This window comes from Lithobates pipiens, unplaced genomic scaffold (genome assembly GCF_037356315.1).
Source record: "Lithobates pipiens isolate NorthernLeopardFrog02 unplaced genomic scaffold, aLitPip1_a1.2 Scaffold_28, whole genome shotgun sequence".
Lineage (NCBI taxonomy): Eukaryota > Metazoa > Chordata > Amphibia > Anura > Ranidae > Lithobates > Lithobates pipiens.
The window spans coordinates 51,202,936-51,221,167 of NW_027507789.1; the positions used below are offsets into that span (position 1 = coordinate 51,202,936).

Here is an 18,232-nt window from a genome sequence, read left to right on the forward strand (position 1 = left end):
GCTACCTTCTACTACATAGCATCATCACTACCTACCTACCCAACCAGCACTGCTACAAAAACTGCAGAGGTGATCAAATACCACTAAAAGAAAGCTTTGTTTGTGAGGGGAAAAAAGGATGTGAATTTTGTTTGGGTGCAACACCGCATGACCACACATTTGTCAGTTAAAGTGACGCAGTGCCAAATCGCAAAAAGTGCTCTGGTCAGGAAGGGGATTCACATCTACATTAAATGACAAGAAAACGTGGACACTATTAGCCAAATCTATTAGCCAAATCTTAATATATACACAGGGCTACAATTTTACCTGTCTAAATCTAGCCATCTATAAATAAAGAATGTGAGGGAAGGTTTGTACACTGAAAGCTTTGTGTAAACGTAGGCCGCAAACTCACAGTGAAGCCCAGCATCTTGTAGTCCTTGCTGTACATGGCCTTGCGCTTTTCTGTCCCAGTGCCTGACACTCCGCTCCCATCGGTCTCTGCATCAAATGCAATTCTTCTTAATTCAAATATGATGTCTCTCTGGGCCTGAAAATGTTGAAAAAGCATTGGTTATATAAGAGACTTTCTGGCAGTAACCCATAATACAGAAGTAAACAATAGGTTCTTCATCCTCCAGGACTGCACATACCTACCTTCTTATTGCCTCACAGCTGCTTCAGTTAGACACCAGCAGCAAACAGAAATACCTGATACTTCTGGGTATGGGAAGCATGTGACTTACCACATGACAGTGAAGTTATGTCATGACAGAGGAATGTTCATCAGGCACCCAGCACTGTCCCATGGGACAGGGAACAGTCCTTGGCCTTGTGTAAGTGTTATGTAATTCGGGTCCTGTAACTTGCATTTGGTTTCTTCTCTCTTTACCCTAAGCAATGTGCTGTAGAGGAGGGCAGCAGTTAAGTACACCCATTTCTTTGCCCTGAATGGCCAAACCACAGGTTTACAGAGCCTTGAAAAAGTATTCATACCCCTTGACATTTTCCACATTTTGTCATGTTACAACCAAAAACGTAAATGTATTTTATTGAGATTTTATGTGATAGACCAACACAAAGTGGCACATAATTGTGAAGTGGAAGGAAAATGATAAATGGGTTTCAAAAGGTTTTACAAATAAATATGTGAAAAGTGTGGCGTTCATTTGTATACAGCCCTCCCGGGTCAATACTTTGTAGAACCACCTTTAACTGCAATTACAGCTGCAAGTCTTTTCATAATGTCTCTACCATCTAGAGAGTGACATTTTTGCCCATTCTTCTTTGCAAAATAGCTCAAGCTCTGTCAGATTGGATGGAGAGTGTCTGTAAACAACAATTTTCATGACTTGCCACAGATTCTCAATTGGATTTAGGTCTGGACTCTGACGGGGCCTTTCTAACACATGAATATGCTTTGACCTACCCCATTTAATTGTGGGTCGGGCTGTATGTTTAGGGTTGTTGTACTGCTGGAAGGTGAACCTCTGCCCCAGTCTCAAGTCTTTTCATCTAAGATTGTATTTGGCTCTGTCCATCTTCCAATCAACTCTGACCAGCTTCCCTGTCCCTGCTGAAGAAAAGAATCCCCACACAATGATGCTGCCACCACCATGTTTCACAGTGGGGATGGTGTGTTTAGGGCAGTGATTCTCAACTAGGGTTCCTCCAGAGGTTGCTAGGGGTTCCTTCAGCATTGGGAAATTTCTGCCTCTCAGATAAGTTCCCACCAACACCATTGATCTTTTTAACTATCTGTAAGGAGGTAATGCTTCCCAATGACCAGAAGTGTAAGGACCAATTTTCCGACTGACCATCACACTAATGTATCATGAGTTGTAGACTTCTAATTTTTAGCAGGGGTTTCCCCGAGACCGCAAGACTATTTCAAGGGTTCCTCTGTGTTGAAAAGGTTGAGAAAGACTGGTCTAGGGTGATGTGCAGTGTTAGTTTTACACCACACATAGCGTTTTGCTTTTAGGTCAAAAGGTTCAATTTCGGTCTCATCTGACCGGAGTTCCTTCTTCCACATGTTTGCTGTGTCCTCCACATGGCTTCTCACAAACTGCAAACAGGATTTCTTATGGCTTTCTTTCAACAATGGATTTCTTCTTGCCACTCTTCCATAAAGGCCAGATTTGTGTAGTGCACGAATAATAGTTGTCCTATGGACAGATTCTCCCACCTAAGCTGTGGATCTCTGGGCCTCTTGGCAGCTTCTCTGATTAAAGCGGAGGTCCACCCTAAAATGGACCTCCGCTCATCGGAATCCCCCCCCCCTCCGGCGCCACAATCGGCACCTTTCAGGGGGGAGGGGGGTGCAGTTACCTGGATAATCCAGGTAACTGCACCCACTTCCGGGCTAGCTCTCTGCGGAAAGGGGCGTACGTTACGCCCCTTTCCGCAAGCGCCCGCCCCCTTCAGCAAGTGCCCCGCTGCCTGCTGGGAAACACACAGCTCCCAGAGGCAGCGGGGACGTCCGGATTGTGCCGCGCGGCTCGCGCATGTGCAGTAGGGAACCGGGAAATGAAGCCGAAAGGCTCCATTTCCTGATTCCCATACCCAAGATGGCGGCGGCAGGACCCGCCAGACGAGCGAGCGATCGGCTTCGGGTGCCGACATCGCGGGCGCGCTGGACAGGTAAGTGTCACTATTTAAAAGTCAGCAGCTGCAGTATTTGTAGCTGCTGGCTTTAAAAAAAAAAAAAAAAAAACGCGGAGTCCCGGTGGACTCCCGCTTTAATGCTCTAATTGCCCGGCCTGTCAGTTTAGGGGGACGGCCATGTCTTGGTAGGTTTGCAGTTGTGCCATACTCTTTACATTTTCAGATGATGGACTGAACAGTGCTCCGTGAGATGTTCAAAACTTGGGATTTTTCTTATAACCTAACCCTGCTTTAAAGTTCTCCACAACTTTATCCCTGACCTGTCTGGTGTGTTCCTTGGCCTTCATGATGCTGTTTGTTCACTAAGGTTCCCTATCAAACCTCTGAGGGCTTCACAGAACAGCTGTAATCATACTGAGATTAAATCACACACAAGTGGACTCTATATACGAATTAGGTGACTTCTGAAGGCAATTGGTTGCACTAGATACTAGTTAGGGGTATCAGAGTAAAGGGGCTGAATACAAATGCACGCCACACTTTTCAGATATTTGTATAAAAAAAAAGGGAAAACCATTTATCATTTTCCTTCCACTTCACAATTATGTGCCACTTTGTGTTGGTCTATCACATAAAATCCCAATAAAATACATTTACCTTTTTGATTTTAACATGACAAAATGTGGAAAATTTCAAGGGGTTTGAATACTTTTTCAAGGCACTATACTTTAAGGCTGAACTCCAGACAGATATAAAAGACTACAAATTAATTCTACCCTGCAGTAACAGAGGAGGAAAGAGTCCTGTAAGGCTCGGTTCACACCTAAACCGGCTGCGGATCGCACAGCAACGCTGTCTGTTCCTGTCCCCTTTTTCAGGGAAGAATCAGGGCAGAATTTTTGCCTGAATTCGGCCCTGAAATGGAGCCAAAGTCGCACAGTGCAGTGCGCTCCGCAGACGCCCTGGAGACATATAAATCAGGCTACATAGAGAGCCGGTCATATTCTCCTGCTATACGAATTGGATGCGGAGAAACCCACATCCAATTTGCATAGTTGTGAACCCAGCTTAAGTGTTTTTTTTGCTAAAGGCTTAGTTCACCTCTACCGAAACCCCCCCCCATGTCTGTATATAAAAAGAAACTCTGCAGCTTTGACCAAGTAAATAATGTCTTTGCTATAGGTAAAGGTTACTTGTATACTTCCTGAGGCCTGTCTAGTATGCGGTGGGGGGGGGTATACAATTGCTTTAATGCGTTCAGCAACAAGCAAGAAAAATAAACATTACTGCCTACATATACTGCAAGTGTGCAAAGGCCTTTAGTCTCTCAAAGCTGATCTGAGCAATGGCAGTCAACATATGAAGTCAAATATTAAAGCGGTAGTAAACACCATTTGGACACTTGTACTTACAGGCAAGCTTATAATAAAGCTCACATGTAGGGACAAGGAAATCTCCTAAATGTGCACCATTTAGGGGATATTTGTTGTTTCTGCAAGTGATGACATCACCAGCACATGCGCTCTGAAAGGATGGCATCCTCCATGCTGTCCCTTCAGAGCTCTGTGCCAAAGCTGTGACCCACATGCGTTTGCACGAAAGAAATAATCATCACGGTTTGGCCATTCAAACAGCCTGAGGCCGCAAACCCTAAAGGAAGAGTGAAGATGGAAGCCCTGTCAGCGATAACAACGCGCCACTGGAGGGATTCGTTTTAAAGCGGAGTTCCGCTTAAAAAAAAAAAAAATTTAAGTCAGCAGCTGCAGCGCCGGCATTGTCACTGTGGGCACCCCCAGCTGTGGCTTCACAGCCAGGCATTTGCGAGCTGCATGACCTGCTGACGTGTCTCAGATGATTGCCGAGAGGGAGGGGGGAGAGGTGAACTGACTTCCGGCTCCACTGAGCCCCGGGAGGAAGTGGGAGCTGGAACCCTCTTTTTAGAGGGTTTCCGCTCCCCCCAAACAAATGACATGCCAAATGTGACATGTCGGGGGGGTCACCTTCCCTTAAAGCGTAAGTTACATTTTTGGGTGGAACTCCGCTTTAAGGTAAGTCTTTCATAATGTGCTAGTACATTATGATATTACCCCGCAGGAGGATTTTTTTTTTTTCTTGAGTGAAAATTTACTACCACTTTAAGTGGGCTTTCAGTTTGTATTTTTACAAGGGACAGGTTTTTCTGAATCCAGGTCTCAACTATAAAAAGATTCTGATAATAAGGACTTCTTGTTATCCAGAGAAACTAATCAGATCTTTCCTTTTTAACCTGTAGGTGGAAATAAGAGGTAGAATCTGTGTGACTGTTTTAGGCCCCTTTCACAACAGTGGACCGATCAGGTCCGCATGAAAAATGGACAGACGGACCCAATCGGACCACCCGTTGTTCTCTGTGGGGTGGTAGATGTCAGCGGATGTGTCCGCTGTCACCAGCCGGCATCCCACCCGGTCCACTAAAAACAGACGAATGAGGACCCGTTCCCCATCCGTCGTCCGGCGGATCGGATGACAAGTCCGTTTCCATCAGACAGCCTCATAGAGAACAGCAGGCTGCGTCCGTGTCTGCTCTGCATAGCGAAGCGGACACAGACCTGTCATCCATCTCCTCAGAGGGGATCAGCAGAGAGATCCCCCCGCTAAACAGGAGGATATGCTTTGAGGGATTCCACTATGTCTGAAAGGGGCCTTAATCAGACATTTCCAAATCTACATCCTGTTCTCAGTCGCATGAGTTTAGAGATTAATTTATGGATTTGTTTGTCACCTGGTCATTGGGGTCCATTTTGGTCATCATCCGCTCTTCTAAGAGGTTAAAGGTTAGTACTTGGAGAACATAGAGCTGATGTGCCATCTCTGTTTTAATGGGCCGATTTCCTCGTATAATATGCTGTGGAAACAGGATAGAGGCATTATTATATCATAGGGAGAAACATTACCTTAGTAGATAAGTGAGACACTGAAACAGCCTATATTTTAAAGTGGACCTGTCATTTCAATTAAAGACCCATTGCAGTGAACCTTATATGCTGCAGATACATTGACTAGAGCACTTTTGGAGGTGTCACTGAATTTACAAGGGTTGAAATGAAGCTTCAATCTCTGTACTAATTCTGCCATGCCAACCATACCCTATAAATGCACCTGTAACTTAAAAAAAATAAAAAAAAATAAAAAGAGCCAAGTCAGCTTTATGACCAAAATGCAGACCCTAGGGGTCTCCGTAGATATACCCACGCATCATCAGGAGCACCGAAAACCTGAAACTCTCATATTCAAATGACAACTTTTTTTTGTGATGTTATGAATCTGCAAACCCCTCTCGCACCTTCCTGTTAGTGACCAAGGCTACCTATTACAGGTATTGACGGAAGAAGTGATAGATGTATTTTGCTTCCATGCCCAGAGCAGGGGCTACAATGGGGAAATGTGCTAAGTAAAGTAGAGCTGCGTGATTTTTGTCTAAAATGAGAATCAAGTTTTTTTCCTAGAATAAGGATCATGATTCTCGAGGTGTAACATCTTCTTTCACATTATACAAAAAAATTCGTCTAACTTTACTGTTTTTTTTTAAATTCATTAAAGTGTATTTGTTTTTTAAAAGATTGCGTTTGAAAGACCGCTGCGCAAATACGGTGTGACATAAAATATTGCAACAACCACCATTTTATTCTATAGGGTCTCTGCAAAAAAAAAAATCATGTTTGAGTGTTCCAATTAATTTTCTAGCAGAAAATGATTTTTACTTTTAAGTAACAAACGTCAGAAAAGGTTTGGTCTTTAAATGGTTAAACTTCCTTCATTTACACTCTGGAGTTCTTTCCTTTGAAGAAAAAAGATAGTTTGTTTCTACGTATTTGTGTGTTGTGATAACACTTGGCAGGCTACCTGGATTTTTATTTATATTTTTCCCAGCTGTGAGGACTCTCTGCACTTGTTAGAAAGAATCGTGACATGCTGTTTGAAGATCGGGAAGGGAAAAAGATTGCGATTTTGATTCTTAACGATTAATCGTGTAGCTCTAATGTATAGCATGTATGACTTATAGTGATGTCATGTGACGCTGGACTGTGGACTGTAAACTGTACAAATGAAAACCTGGAAAAGGGAAAAAGGTGGAACAGCAGCAATGCCTGCAACTCTGCCTCAATGCAACCCATTGTTTTCATAGAACATGTGAAGAGTATAAAGCTGCAGCTGGTTATAATAAATCTGATACCTGACAGTTCCAAAATAGGTTAAAATCTTTATCAGTGAAAGCACCAGTTACAGCATCAGCATCCCACAACCTCTACTATATACATTATAATACATTATATTGTTTTCATGATTCCTGAGCAGAGCCAGGACCAGGCCTATTTTTCAAACTTGTTGTTTACAAGTTAAAATCATTTTTTATTTTTTTTGCTAGAAAATTACTTAGAACCCCACCAAACATTATTTTTTTTTTTTCAGACACCCTAGAGAAAAAAAAATGTTGGTTGCAATACTTTATGTCACACCGTATTTGCGCAGCGGTCTTACAAACGCAATTTCTTTGGAAAAAACACACTTTTTTAAATTAAAAAAATAAGAAAAACAGTCAAGTTAGCCCAATTTTTTTCATATTGTGAAAGATAATGTTACGCCAAGTAAATTGATATCCAACATGTCACACTTCAAAATTGCGCCCGCTCGTGGAATGGCGACAAACTTTGACACTTAAAAATCTCCATAGGCGACGTTTAAAAATGGCTACAGGTTACCAGTTTTGAGTTACAGAGGAGGTCTTCTGCTAGAATTATTGCTCTCGGTCTAACGATTGCTGCAATACCTCACATGTGTGGTTTGAACGCGATTTACATATGCGAGTATGACTTGCGTATGCGTTCGTGTCTGCACGTGAGCCCGTCGGGACGGGCGTTTAAATTTTATTTATTTTTTTCTTATTTATTTAAGTACCGACGTTTAACGATGGCAGATGGTCCGGAAGTAGTTAAAAGAGACGAATGGTTAAAGCTTTTTTTGTACATACTTCTTCTATGGATCACAGAAGTGCAGTTTGTTCGTCAGCCGCTTTTAGCTGATGCCACTCAGCTGGTTCAGGCTCGAGAAAGATCCCAACTATATGGTCGGGATCCACCCAGATGCCTGGTCTGGCACCTGGCTCACCCTCTCCCGCCCCCTCCAAAGCCCAGCGCTGGAGGGAAGAGCACAGTGCCGCTGACTGACAGACGGTTCTCTGCTCATAGCAGAAGGGGAGGACTGAGCGATCAATGGTGTTTGATCGCTCAGTTCTCACTGCAGATTCATTGCGTGACAGATGTAGCATCGGATCAATGCTGCAACCTCCTAGGTGAGTATAAATGATTTTTTTTTTAAATCCTGAACTTTTCTTTTAATAAACCACCGGTTCATTTTAAAGGAACCTACAGGCTTTACAGAATGTTAATCTGACCACTAACAGTTGAATTAAGAATGAAGAACCTTCCTTGATGTCTGAAAATTCTCAAAGGAAGAAGTAATATCGGCCTGGATGAATTTCAATGGTCAATCGCAATTTTCCCCAGAGACAGACCAACATCCTAAGTTCTGCCCCTCCTCTATCTAAAGGCACAACCAATAGTTTGTAATAATGACTTTTTGACAATCTATCGTGCATTTACAGCCAGCCACCATGTAGTGTCTGTAGACATCTTTACCTTTAACAATGAGAAAAGCAGCCTCATTTACTGACACAGAGCATACCCAATGAAATTTGCTGACGCTGCAGAAATTGTCCAGTCAAACATAAGTAATGCTCAGTCGTTACTCGTCTTTTACTTACATTGAGTATGATCGATCGGAGGTGCTTCTGTACAAATATGTTTGCCATCTCCTGTATGAGAAAGAGAGTACAATTATGTGCGAGTCACATAATGCAGCAAAAAAGGATAACGCAAGAAGAGGAGGAAAGCTAGGAATAACTGAGGAAGAGAATCACTACATAAGGAGGAGCAGTCCAAGTGTGAGAAACAGGAGGAGGACAACAGAAACTCCCAAACTAGGCCCTCCCATGGTACTCACACTAACGGGAAGATCCAAGATATTCTGAGGCTTCTCCTGAGTGCACAATGCACACAAACAGAAGCAAAGATGGGAGTTAATAGCAGACAGAAACCAGCAGGACTCAAGGGGTTAGTCAAACAAGAACAAATACGCAAGGACACAACGTTACACACCGCGGCCTAATGTAAAGTGAGTTGGATGTGAGGTACACACCTGGCGCTTGTCCTCAGGAGCTTTCAAAAACAGTGCATTGATGAGAGCAATGGCGTAAGTCTGGATTTCCTGATTACAACTGAAAAACACAAGGAAGAGATTGCACAATGTTTAGTTAGGAAAAGCACGTGAAGATGTTTTAAATTCCAAGCTGCAAAATAAATCTGAAATTCTATTGGTTGTTATGGTGATCACTTTCAGTTACCATCTGTGTAAAAAACGTGGAAAACGTGGGGCATCTAAACAGAGTGGACATAGGCACTTGTAGAGTTCTTGTACTCCTTTCCCCCTGAAGAAGACCTCTGTTAATGGTCGAAATGCGTCAGTGTTTACAAGAATAACTATATATACCTATATAATGCTATGTTGTTCATGTACCTGTACGGTTGTATTACCATGATGTATGCACAATGGCCTCACTCATATAGCTCATTTTAACATTGTTTCATGCAATTGTATGTTAATACTTTTTCAATAAAAATGTATATATTATTTTTCTATTCCAATTCCAATTTTTGTCTGCAACACAAAACCCTGTGGGGACATTTCTTTCCAATTTAGGCGCTGATAGGCTCATTTGGCTTTTTGAGAGCTAAAGCCCTATAGTTTGTCAGTACATGTATAGCTATGGCTAAACTTAGGTCTGCCTTTAAAAGTAACTCTCTCAATGACCATATTGTGTACAATACAGAATCAGCATTGTATGTGTGACATCAACAGCCCACGCACATAATTACTTCCAGTTTGTAGATAATCAGACTGGAGGTTATTAAGACCTACTTTAACTTGGTGTACAGAGATGGGCAGAATGCCTGTCCCTGTACACAGTGTAGAAGAACGGCATATTTGCTGCTGCAACCCTCTCCCTGTCACTGGTTGTTAGCCACCCAGGCCAATTCTGACACTTCTACATATAAAAATCATTGTTTTTTTTCTAGAAAATAAATTACTCGGAACCCCCAAACAGTATATATATTTTTTAGCCCTTAGAGACCCTAGAGAATAAAATGGCAGTCACTGCAATTTTTTATGTCACAAGGTATTTGCGCAGCAATTTTTCAAACGCGATTTTTGTGGGAAGAAAATCACTTTCATGAATTATCCCAATTGGCGCCAAACTTCGGCACTCGCCATTGGCTACACTTTGAAAATGTGCTAGAAATATTGCCCTCGCTCTAACAATCGCAGCAATACATCACATGTGTGGTTTGAATGCTGTTTACATATGCAGGCGCAGCCTATGCATGCGTTCGCTTTTGCGTTCAAGCAAAAGGGGGCGGGGGCGCTTTAAACTTTTTTTTATAATTTTTTTTATTTTTTTTTATTTACACTTTTCCTTAAATTTGTTATTTTTTGACAACTGTAAACATTCCTTGTAATAGAAATAGGGCATGACAGGTCCTCTTTACAGAGAGATCTGGGTCCCCAGATCCCTCCTCTACGCTGAAAAGCTTGAGAGCTGGGGAAAAAACAAAAACACAAGTTAGGCTTCCAGCAAAAAAAGAAAAAACGCCAGTGCCGCTAAAACTAGCGGCGCTTTACTGCTAATGCACCCCTGCCCTAGTGTGAAAGTAGCCTTATGCTCTGTACACACGAGCAGAAATTCCGCCAGCAATAAAAAAAAACTGATTCCCTTCAAACAGGCGAAGAGTGAAGACTTACACTTGCAGGTGACAAATGAGCTGACCCACTGTGATTTCCTCAGCTATTTTATGGTAGAGAGCCTGGCTGTTTAGCACCATACTTTCTAGGATTGCCAGCGATCTCTGGAGAATGGAGACATCCACTGATGGCTGAGACACGTATCCAGCAATCTAAGGAAAACAGAAGGGTCAGAATAGTTAGTGGACGCACCTGGAATTCTATATAGTCAGATAATTAGATCTGTTCATTTCTAGATTACTAGGTCTCTTCCAATTTTATAGAGGTCTTGCTACAGGCAGTCCCGGGTTACAAACAAGACAGGTCCTGTAGGTTTGTTCTTAAATCGGAGGTCCGGACGTTTTCTTTTTTTTTTTTTTAAGTCAGCAAGTACAAACACTGTAGCTGCTGACTTTTAATAAGGGCACTTACCTGTCCAGCGAGCCCGCGATGTCAGCCCCCCGAGGCCAATCCATCCATCGGATCGGGTACAGGCACCGCCATCCTAACTCAGGGAAACAGGCAGTGAAGCCTTGCGGTTTCACTGCCCATTTCCTACTGCGCATGCGAGAGTCGCGTGGCGCTTTGTGAATGGCCCTGTGGTTTTCTAGGACACACACATGTCCCAGAAGACAACGGGGCAGCTCACCGAAGACGAGGAAGTGAAGGAGCAGCGCCGCGGAATAGGAAGAGCCAGATTAGGAAGAGCCAGATTCTACAAAAAAATATTTAAAAAATGTGAAATATTTTTTTTTTTTTAACTTACCAGAAATGCCTGTTGCTAGGCAGTCTTGCCTAGCAACAAGCATTTCTGGTAAGTTAAAAAAAAAACATTTTTTTAAATATGTTTTTGTAGAATGTTAATGTAATTTTTAATTTTAGGGTGGACCTCCACTTTAAAGTGTTACTAAACCCACAACAGTAAAATCAGTGTGTCTATGCAGTAAAGCATGTTTATTATACTCACTGCGGAACCTAAGGGGTTAATCCTCTGCCGTGTGTCAAAAAGTTGCTTGATCCTGTATGCACAGATCCTCCTCTTCTTGCATTGCCCTCCCCATAAAATGTCCAGATAAGACAGAGTTAGTGGAGTCACTCTGCACATGCTCAGTTTGGTGTGTATTGCTGAAGCTTTAATTTTCTTGGGAGGGTGCATGTGATCAGCATAGGGCCAATCAGTACTGTCCAGATAGAGGGTCAGAGGTCCTGCATCATGATAGGACAGCCAGTGCAATATGAAAACTCCTCCTACAAGCTTTAACCATGCACTGACAGAAGTCACAATACTGCTATATACTGCTGATAAGAAATGGTGTTTAGTAGTTTATATTTACCAAAGATTTGCATTTCTATGTTCTGTGTGCTGTGGGGTATAGTGAAGGCAGGTTCCTGGGTTTAGTAACACTTCAAGTTGAATTTGTATGTAAGTTAGAACAGGTAAATCTTTTAAGTGTAACTCCAGCCCAAAAAATATTTTCAAGTTTTGGATAGAATAAGGAAGGGTTAACTGGCCACGTAGTGATGAAGGATTACTGACAGGTCCACCAGACAGTAGGTGGCAGCAAGATGGCCAGCGGGTGGTTTCTGAGACCAGCGTGATGTCACACTACCTCCATTCTCAAGTATAAGTTTTATGTAAGTCGGATGTTTGTAATTCGGGGACTGAGGGCGTCCATGGACGTCCTCCCGAGCAAGAGCTCTGTGATCACAGAGTCTGAGACTTGGCTAATCACAGATACAAGTAAGGGGCCTGGCCCCTTACCACCTGATCAGCTGTCAGCCATTGACAGCTGATCACGTGATGTAAACATCAGCGTGAGGGGGGGAAAAAACCCTGATCGCCAGGCTTCTATCAGAGGGACATAGGTCTCTCACTCAGAAAGCCGTGGCTGTGCCCACCAGTGTCACCTGCCAGTGCCCACTGTGCCACCTATCAGTGCCCAATGGTGCCACCTACCGGTGCCCACCAGTGCTGCCAATCAATGGCCATCATTGTCTAATAATCAGTGCCACCCATCAGTGCTCATCAGTGCCGCCTCATCAGTGCTTATTGGTGCCGATCAGCGCGGCCTATCAGTGCCGATCAGCGCGGCCTATCAGTGCCGATCAGTGCAGCCTCATCAGCGCACATCAGTGAAGAAGAAAAATTACCTGTTTTCAACATTTTATAACAAACTATGAATTTTTTTTTTTTTTTAATCTCTGTCACTTTTTGTTTTATTTAGCAAAAAATAAAAAACCCAGCAGCAAGTAAATACCACCAAAAGAAAGCTCTATCTGTGGAAAAACAATGATTCAAATTTAATTTGGGTAAACTGTAGCATGACCGTGGAATTGTCATTCAAAGAGTGACAGCACTGAAAGCTGGTCTGGGCAGAAAGTGGGTTTAACTGTCCAGTAAGCAAGCGATTAATCTGTTTCAAGTGTGTTTTGCATTCCCAAAGCCCATCAACTAATGCCGCAATACACATTGCCCACCATATTCAAAAGAGATTGTGCACCACTGACCTGCTTTATGAAGGTGAGTGACACCATGTCCCAGGAGACAATACCATGGTCCATTAACTCCAGGAAGGCTGTCAGTGTGAAAGCCAGCATCTCACTGTAACTGCAAGGAAAGGAGAAAACCCTCTAATCACTGTTCTACCATATCAGTACAACAAATACAAAAGACATTCAATACTATCACCTTCTCCTACTGTCTTTTGCAGAAATTTACAGGAGCTTGATACAAGGACATATTCAAATACGTATACTAGTTCTATATAAAATATGCTTTTTTTTCAACAAATATATAACTGTATCTAATTGCGTTTTAGATCTGCCTGGAGTTCAGCTTTAATTCATGGTTAAAAAAATGGAAGCACAAACCCTAAAGAAAATGTTTTATGTTTGTTAAATTTACCATTGAGAATGTTTTGTTATATCTGTTTGATAAGGCAAAAAAAAAAAAAAAAAACTGTTGATCATGCCAGAAATTTAGAGCTGTTCTGTATTTATGTTTGTTTGGTTGTGTGTATGCGAAAAAAAAAAAAATGACAATAAAAACTATTGTTTAAAAAGAAAAAAAAAAAAAGGATGTTCTGTATCTGTGCACACTTCCTGTGTTATCACAAGGAGTCTAATGAGCCCTCCTAGTTCTCATTCTGAACTACAGAATAATGAGCAGTCTCGTTATGTCTGTTAAATTTACCTTTGAAAATGTTTTGATATATAGGTTTGATAAGAGCAAAACAAATAAAAAATAACAGTTGATCATGTCAGAAATTGAGAGCTGTTCTGTATCCTGTGCACACTTCCTACATTATTGCAACTTGTGGATGTACAGATACACATATCAATCCTTTTTGCCACCTTATGATCTCCCTTTATTTACCTGGTGCCTTAAAGTGGGGTGCCCCCTAAAAAAAAAAAAAAAAATCAAAGTCAGCAGCTACAAATACTGCAGCTGCTGACTTTTAATAATCGGACACTCACCTGTCCCAGGGACCAGCGATGCGGGGGAACGAAACCCTCCATGATACGCCGCACAGTCTTCTGGGACACGGGACAGGTCCCAAATGACTGTGCGGCGCCGAGGGGGAAGTGATGTCACCAGCCCGGGCAATGAAGAAGGCAGACTACGAGGGACCCCCTAGCAACGGGCATTTAGAGGTTAGTAAAACTTTTTTTTTTTTTTTTAATGAATTTTAAGCAATTTTTTTTTTTTGGCAACACCACTTTAAAAAGGAACTGTAGTCTGCTCAGATAATGTGTAATAAAAACATATTTACCATTCTGAAGCTTTCCTCCAACCACTTTGCATATTATTTTATATATACTGTCATTCTTTACTTGCCAAATATGCTGCAGAAATCTCCCTCCACTGAGTTTGGCTGCATCCATTTTAACTGTGGGCAGCTGAAGCTGCTTTCTGTTCACTTCCTGGTTTTACGCAGACACACAGAGGCACGCCTCCAGCTCTCATTGGCCTTCTTATGACTCCTCCCTCTTCCCTCCCTGGCAAACTCTCAGGAGAGTGATAGAGAGAGAGAGCTGTGCATGACATCATAAGCCTAGGCTTTTTACCAGACAAGAAACAGGAAGTGGGCTGTATAAGGTTTTTACTGGCATAAAAAAATATGTTTTACTATCCAAAAGGTAAAACAAGGGAAGAAGACTTAATAGATGGAAAGTTGAAAAAATTACTGAAGTTCCACTTTAACTGACTACCCTCCTTGGGATTAGGCCATTATGATATGATGACATTTTTTGACCTGATGCTGGCTGTTACATAGTAGTTGAGGTTTAAAAAAAGACACAAACACAAGTCCAACCTATGTGTGTGATTATATGTCAGTATTACATAGTATACCCCTGTATGTTGCAGTCGTTCAGGTGTTTATCTAATAGTTTTTTTAAACTATTGATGCCCCCCCCCCCGCTGAGACCACCGCCTGTGGAAGGGAATTCCACATCCTTGCCACTCTCACAGTAAAGAACCCTCTACGTAGTTTAAGGTTAAACCTCTTTTATTCAAATTTTAATGAGTGGCCATATGTCTTGTTAAACTCCCTTCTGCAAAAAAGTTTTATCCCTATTGTGGGGTCACCAGTACGGTATTTGTATAATGAAATCATATCCCCTCTCAAGCTTCTCTTCTCCAGAGAGAATAAGTTCAGTGCTCGCAACCTTTCCTCATAACCAACATCCTCCAGACCCTTTATTAGCTTTGTTGCCCTTCTCTGTACTCGCTCCATTTCCAGTACATCCTTCCTGAGGACTGGTGCCCAGAAATGGACAGCATACTCCAGGTGCAGCCAGACCAGAGTCTTGTAGAGCGGGAGAATTATCGTTTTATCTCTGGAGTTGATCCCCTTTTTAATGCATGTTAGCTTTGTTAGCAGCAGCTTGGCATTGCATGCAATTGCTGAGCCTATCATCTATTAGGACCCCCAGGTCCTTTTCCATCCTTGATTCCCCCAGAGGTTCTCCCCCCAATGTATAGATTGCATTCATATTTTGGCCACCCAAATGTATTATTTTTCATTTTTCTACATTAAAACTAATTTGCCATGTAGTTGCCCACCCCATTAATTTGTTCAGATCTTTTTGCAAGGTTTCCACATCCTGTGGAGAAGTTATTGCCCTGCTTAGCTTAGTATCGTCCACAAATACAGAGATTGAACTGTTTGCCCCATCCTCCAGGTCATTTATGAACAAATTAATTAGGATTGGTCCCAGGACAGAACCTTGGAGGACCCCACTACCCACCCCTGACCATTCCGAGTACTCCCCATTTGTCACCACCCTCTGAACTCGCCCTTGTAGCCAGTTTTCAATCCATATACTCACCCTATGGTTCATGCCAACAGACCTTATTTTGTACAGTAAAAGTTTATGGGGAACTGTGTCAAATGCTTTTGCAAAATCCAGATATACCACGTCTACGGGCCTTCCTATATCTAGATGTCAACTTACCTCCTCATAGAAGGTTAATACATTGGTTTGGCAAGAGCGATTCTTTATGAATCCATGCTGATTACTGCTAATGATACTGTTCTCATTACTAAAATCTTGTATATAGTCCCTTATCATCCCCTCCAAGAGCTTGCATACTATTGATGTTAGGCTAACTGGTCAGTGAAGTTTTGGTTACTGAAGCCCCCCCCCCCAATTCCCTCATGAAGACTGAGGAGAAGAATAAATTCAATACCTTTGCCATCTCCCTATCCTTTGTAACCAGATGTCCTTGTCAATTCTTTATGGGGCCAATATGGTCTGTCCTCCCTTTTTACTGTTTATATACGAAAAGAATTTCCTGGGATTTGTTTTTCTTTCCTCTGCTATTTGTCTTTCGTGTTATCTTATCCACCCTAATTGCATTCCTTATAAAGTCTGAATGCTGATGATGATCCTTTAACATTGTATTTTTTGAAGGCCCTTTCCTTTGCTTTTTTATGCATTTTTACATTGGAGTTAAGCCATCCAGGACTTTTGTTTGCTCTTTTAAATTTATTACTCAATGGGATGCATTGGCTAGAGCCCTTATTTAATATGCTCCTAAAGCAAACCCATCTCTCCTCCGTGTTCTTTGTTTCTACGATTACATCCCAGTTTATGCCTTCTAGCAAGGTCCGTAGTTTAGGGAAGTTGGCTCTTTTGAAATTCAGTGTCTTTGCATTCTCCTTATGTTTCCTATTTGTGTGATTTATACGGAAGCCAATTGACCTGTGATCATTGTTTCCTAAATTGCCCAGCATTTACACATCTGTGATCAGGTCTGTATTGTTGGTAATCAGTAGATTCGTTAACGTTTTCTTTCTAGTTGGTATGTCTACCATGTGAACCATGAAATTATCCTGCAAGACATTTAGGAACTGGTGAGCATCAGATGAATGGGCGGTTCCCTCCTCCCAGGAAATGTCTGGATAATTAAAATCCCCCATTATGATAACACTTCCCATCCTTGTTGCCAATCCAAATTGTGATAGGAGATCTGTCTCCCCTTCCTCCCTCAGGTTAGGGGACCTATAGCATACTCCCAGTATTATTTTCCCCTTAGCTTCATACCTTTGGAGCTCTACCCATAAGGATTCCACACACTCCCTAGCTCCCTTAGTGATGTAATCTCTTAAGCCCCATACACACTATCAGATTTTCTGCTGAGTTTTTCCTTCAAATTTACCAAAACCATATAATATGAGGTCAAACCTTAGGAGTTTCAATGTGTATGTAATCAGGCAGGCGTTTGTACTACATGGTTATGGTAAATCTGAAGGAAAAACTCAGCAGAAAATCTGATAGTGTGTATGGGGCTTTACATTCACTTGTACACTATTCTTGATATATAAGCATACCCCTCGCCCTTTTTTGCCCTCTCTATCCCAGCGATAAAGGACTTTCCCCTGAATGGTTGCCAGCCAATCACGGGAGCTGTTGAACCAGGTCTCTGAAATTCCCACAAAATCCAAATCTTTCTCGTACAATGGTGTCTCTAGTTCCCCCATCTTGTCCGCCAGGCTCCTGGCATTGGTGAACATGCCACATAGTTTAGACCATTCGCATACTATTCTCTTATTGGGTGTTCTGAGATTGCAACTAGGACTTTTTACAATTTGGGTTTATGCGCTTTAGTCAACTTACTACTAATGTCCCCAATACTACCCTCTGGACTATGTTCCGCGCTGACTATCTCTACCTCTGGCCCCCCCCCCCGTCGCCTAGTTTAAAAACCCCTCTAACTTTATTGCCATCTTAACTCCCAGCTGACCCCTGGTGGATGTCGTCCTTGGTCTTGCTCCTAGGGTTACATGCAAGTCTTCACCCCTGTTTATTGTTGTTAATGACTTCAAATGAAAATCGGTTATTGGATGTAAAACTAATATGTATTTTTTCAAGCTTGGTCCCTCACTCATGAAAAGGCCCTGATGAGCCAATTGCGAAACGCGTCAATCCTTTTTCTTTGATGGCTATGTTATGAAATTGTATGTTGATTTATCCACGTTTTACATTGTTATGAGCGTTGTGACCTTATACTAGGTTATCTGCATGGTATTTTTACCCTTTTAAAAACAAATTTCATATAATAAAAGTATTTGTGATTTTAAAAAGTTGTAGTTCCCCTGGTACCAGTAAAGTCAGTTTTTTCTTTCGGTTTGATGCAAATATTTTAGGACATAGTACACTATTGGCAGCGTTTCTTTTATAATGTTATTGCAAAGAGTCTAATTAACCCCCCTAGTTCTCATAATGGACTACAGAATAATGAGGAGAGTGGAAAGGTTTG

At 42.0% G+C, this 18,232-nt stretch overlaps 1 protein-coding gene across 2 annotated transcripts in view; it reads right to left on the minus strand.

Annotated features, from left to right (window-relative positions):
• The window catches only part of ELMO2 (engulfment and cell motility 2), a 133,608-nt gene that overhangs the window by 24,715 nt on the left and 90,661 nt on the right, over nt 1-18,232 (minus strand). The window contains exons 7-13 of one of the 2 annotated variants that reach the window (XM_077459208.1): nt 12,973-13,072; nt 10,486-10,637; nt 8,824-8,902; nt 8,629-8,664; nt 8,390-8,440; nt 5,351-5,473; nt 398-532 (exon numbers count right to left, since the gene is read on the minus strand). In XM_077459208.1, the coding sequence (XP_077315334.1) occupies nt 398-532; nt 5,351-5,473; nt 8,390-8,440; nt 8,629-8,664; nt 8,824-8,902; nt 10,486-10,637; nt 12,973-13,072 (676 nt within the window). The remainder of the gene's footprint in view (nt 1-397; nt 533-5,350; nt 5,474-8,389; nt 8,441-8,628; nt 8,665-8,823; nt 8,903-10,485; nt 10,638-12,972; nt 13,073-18,232) is intronic. The other variant, XM_077459209.1, reaches the window with a different exon arrangement.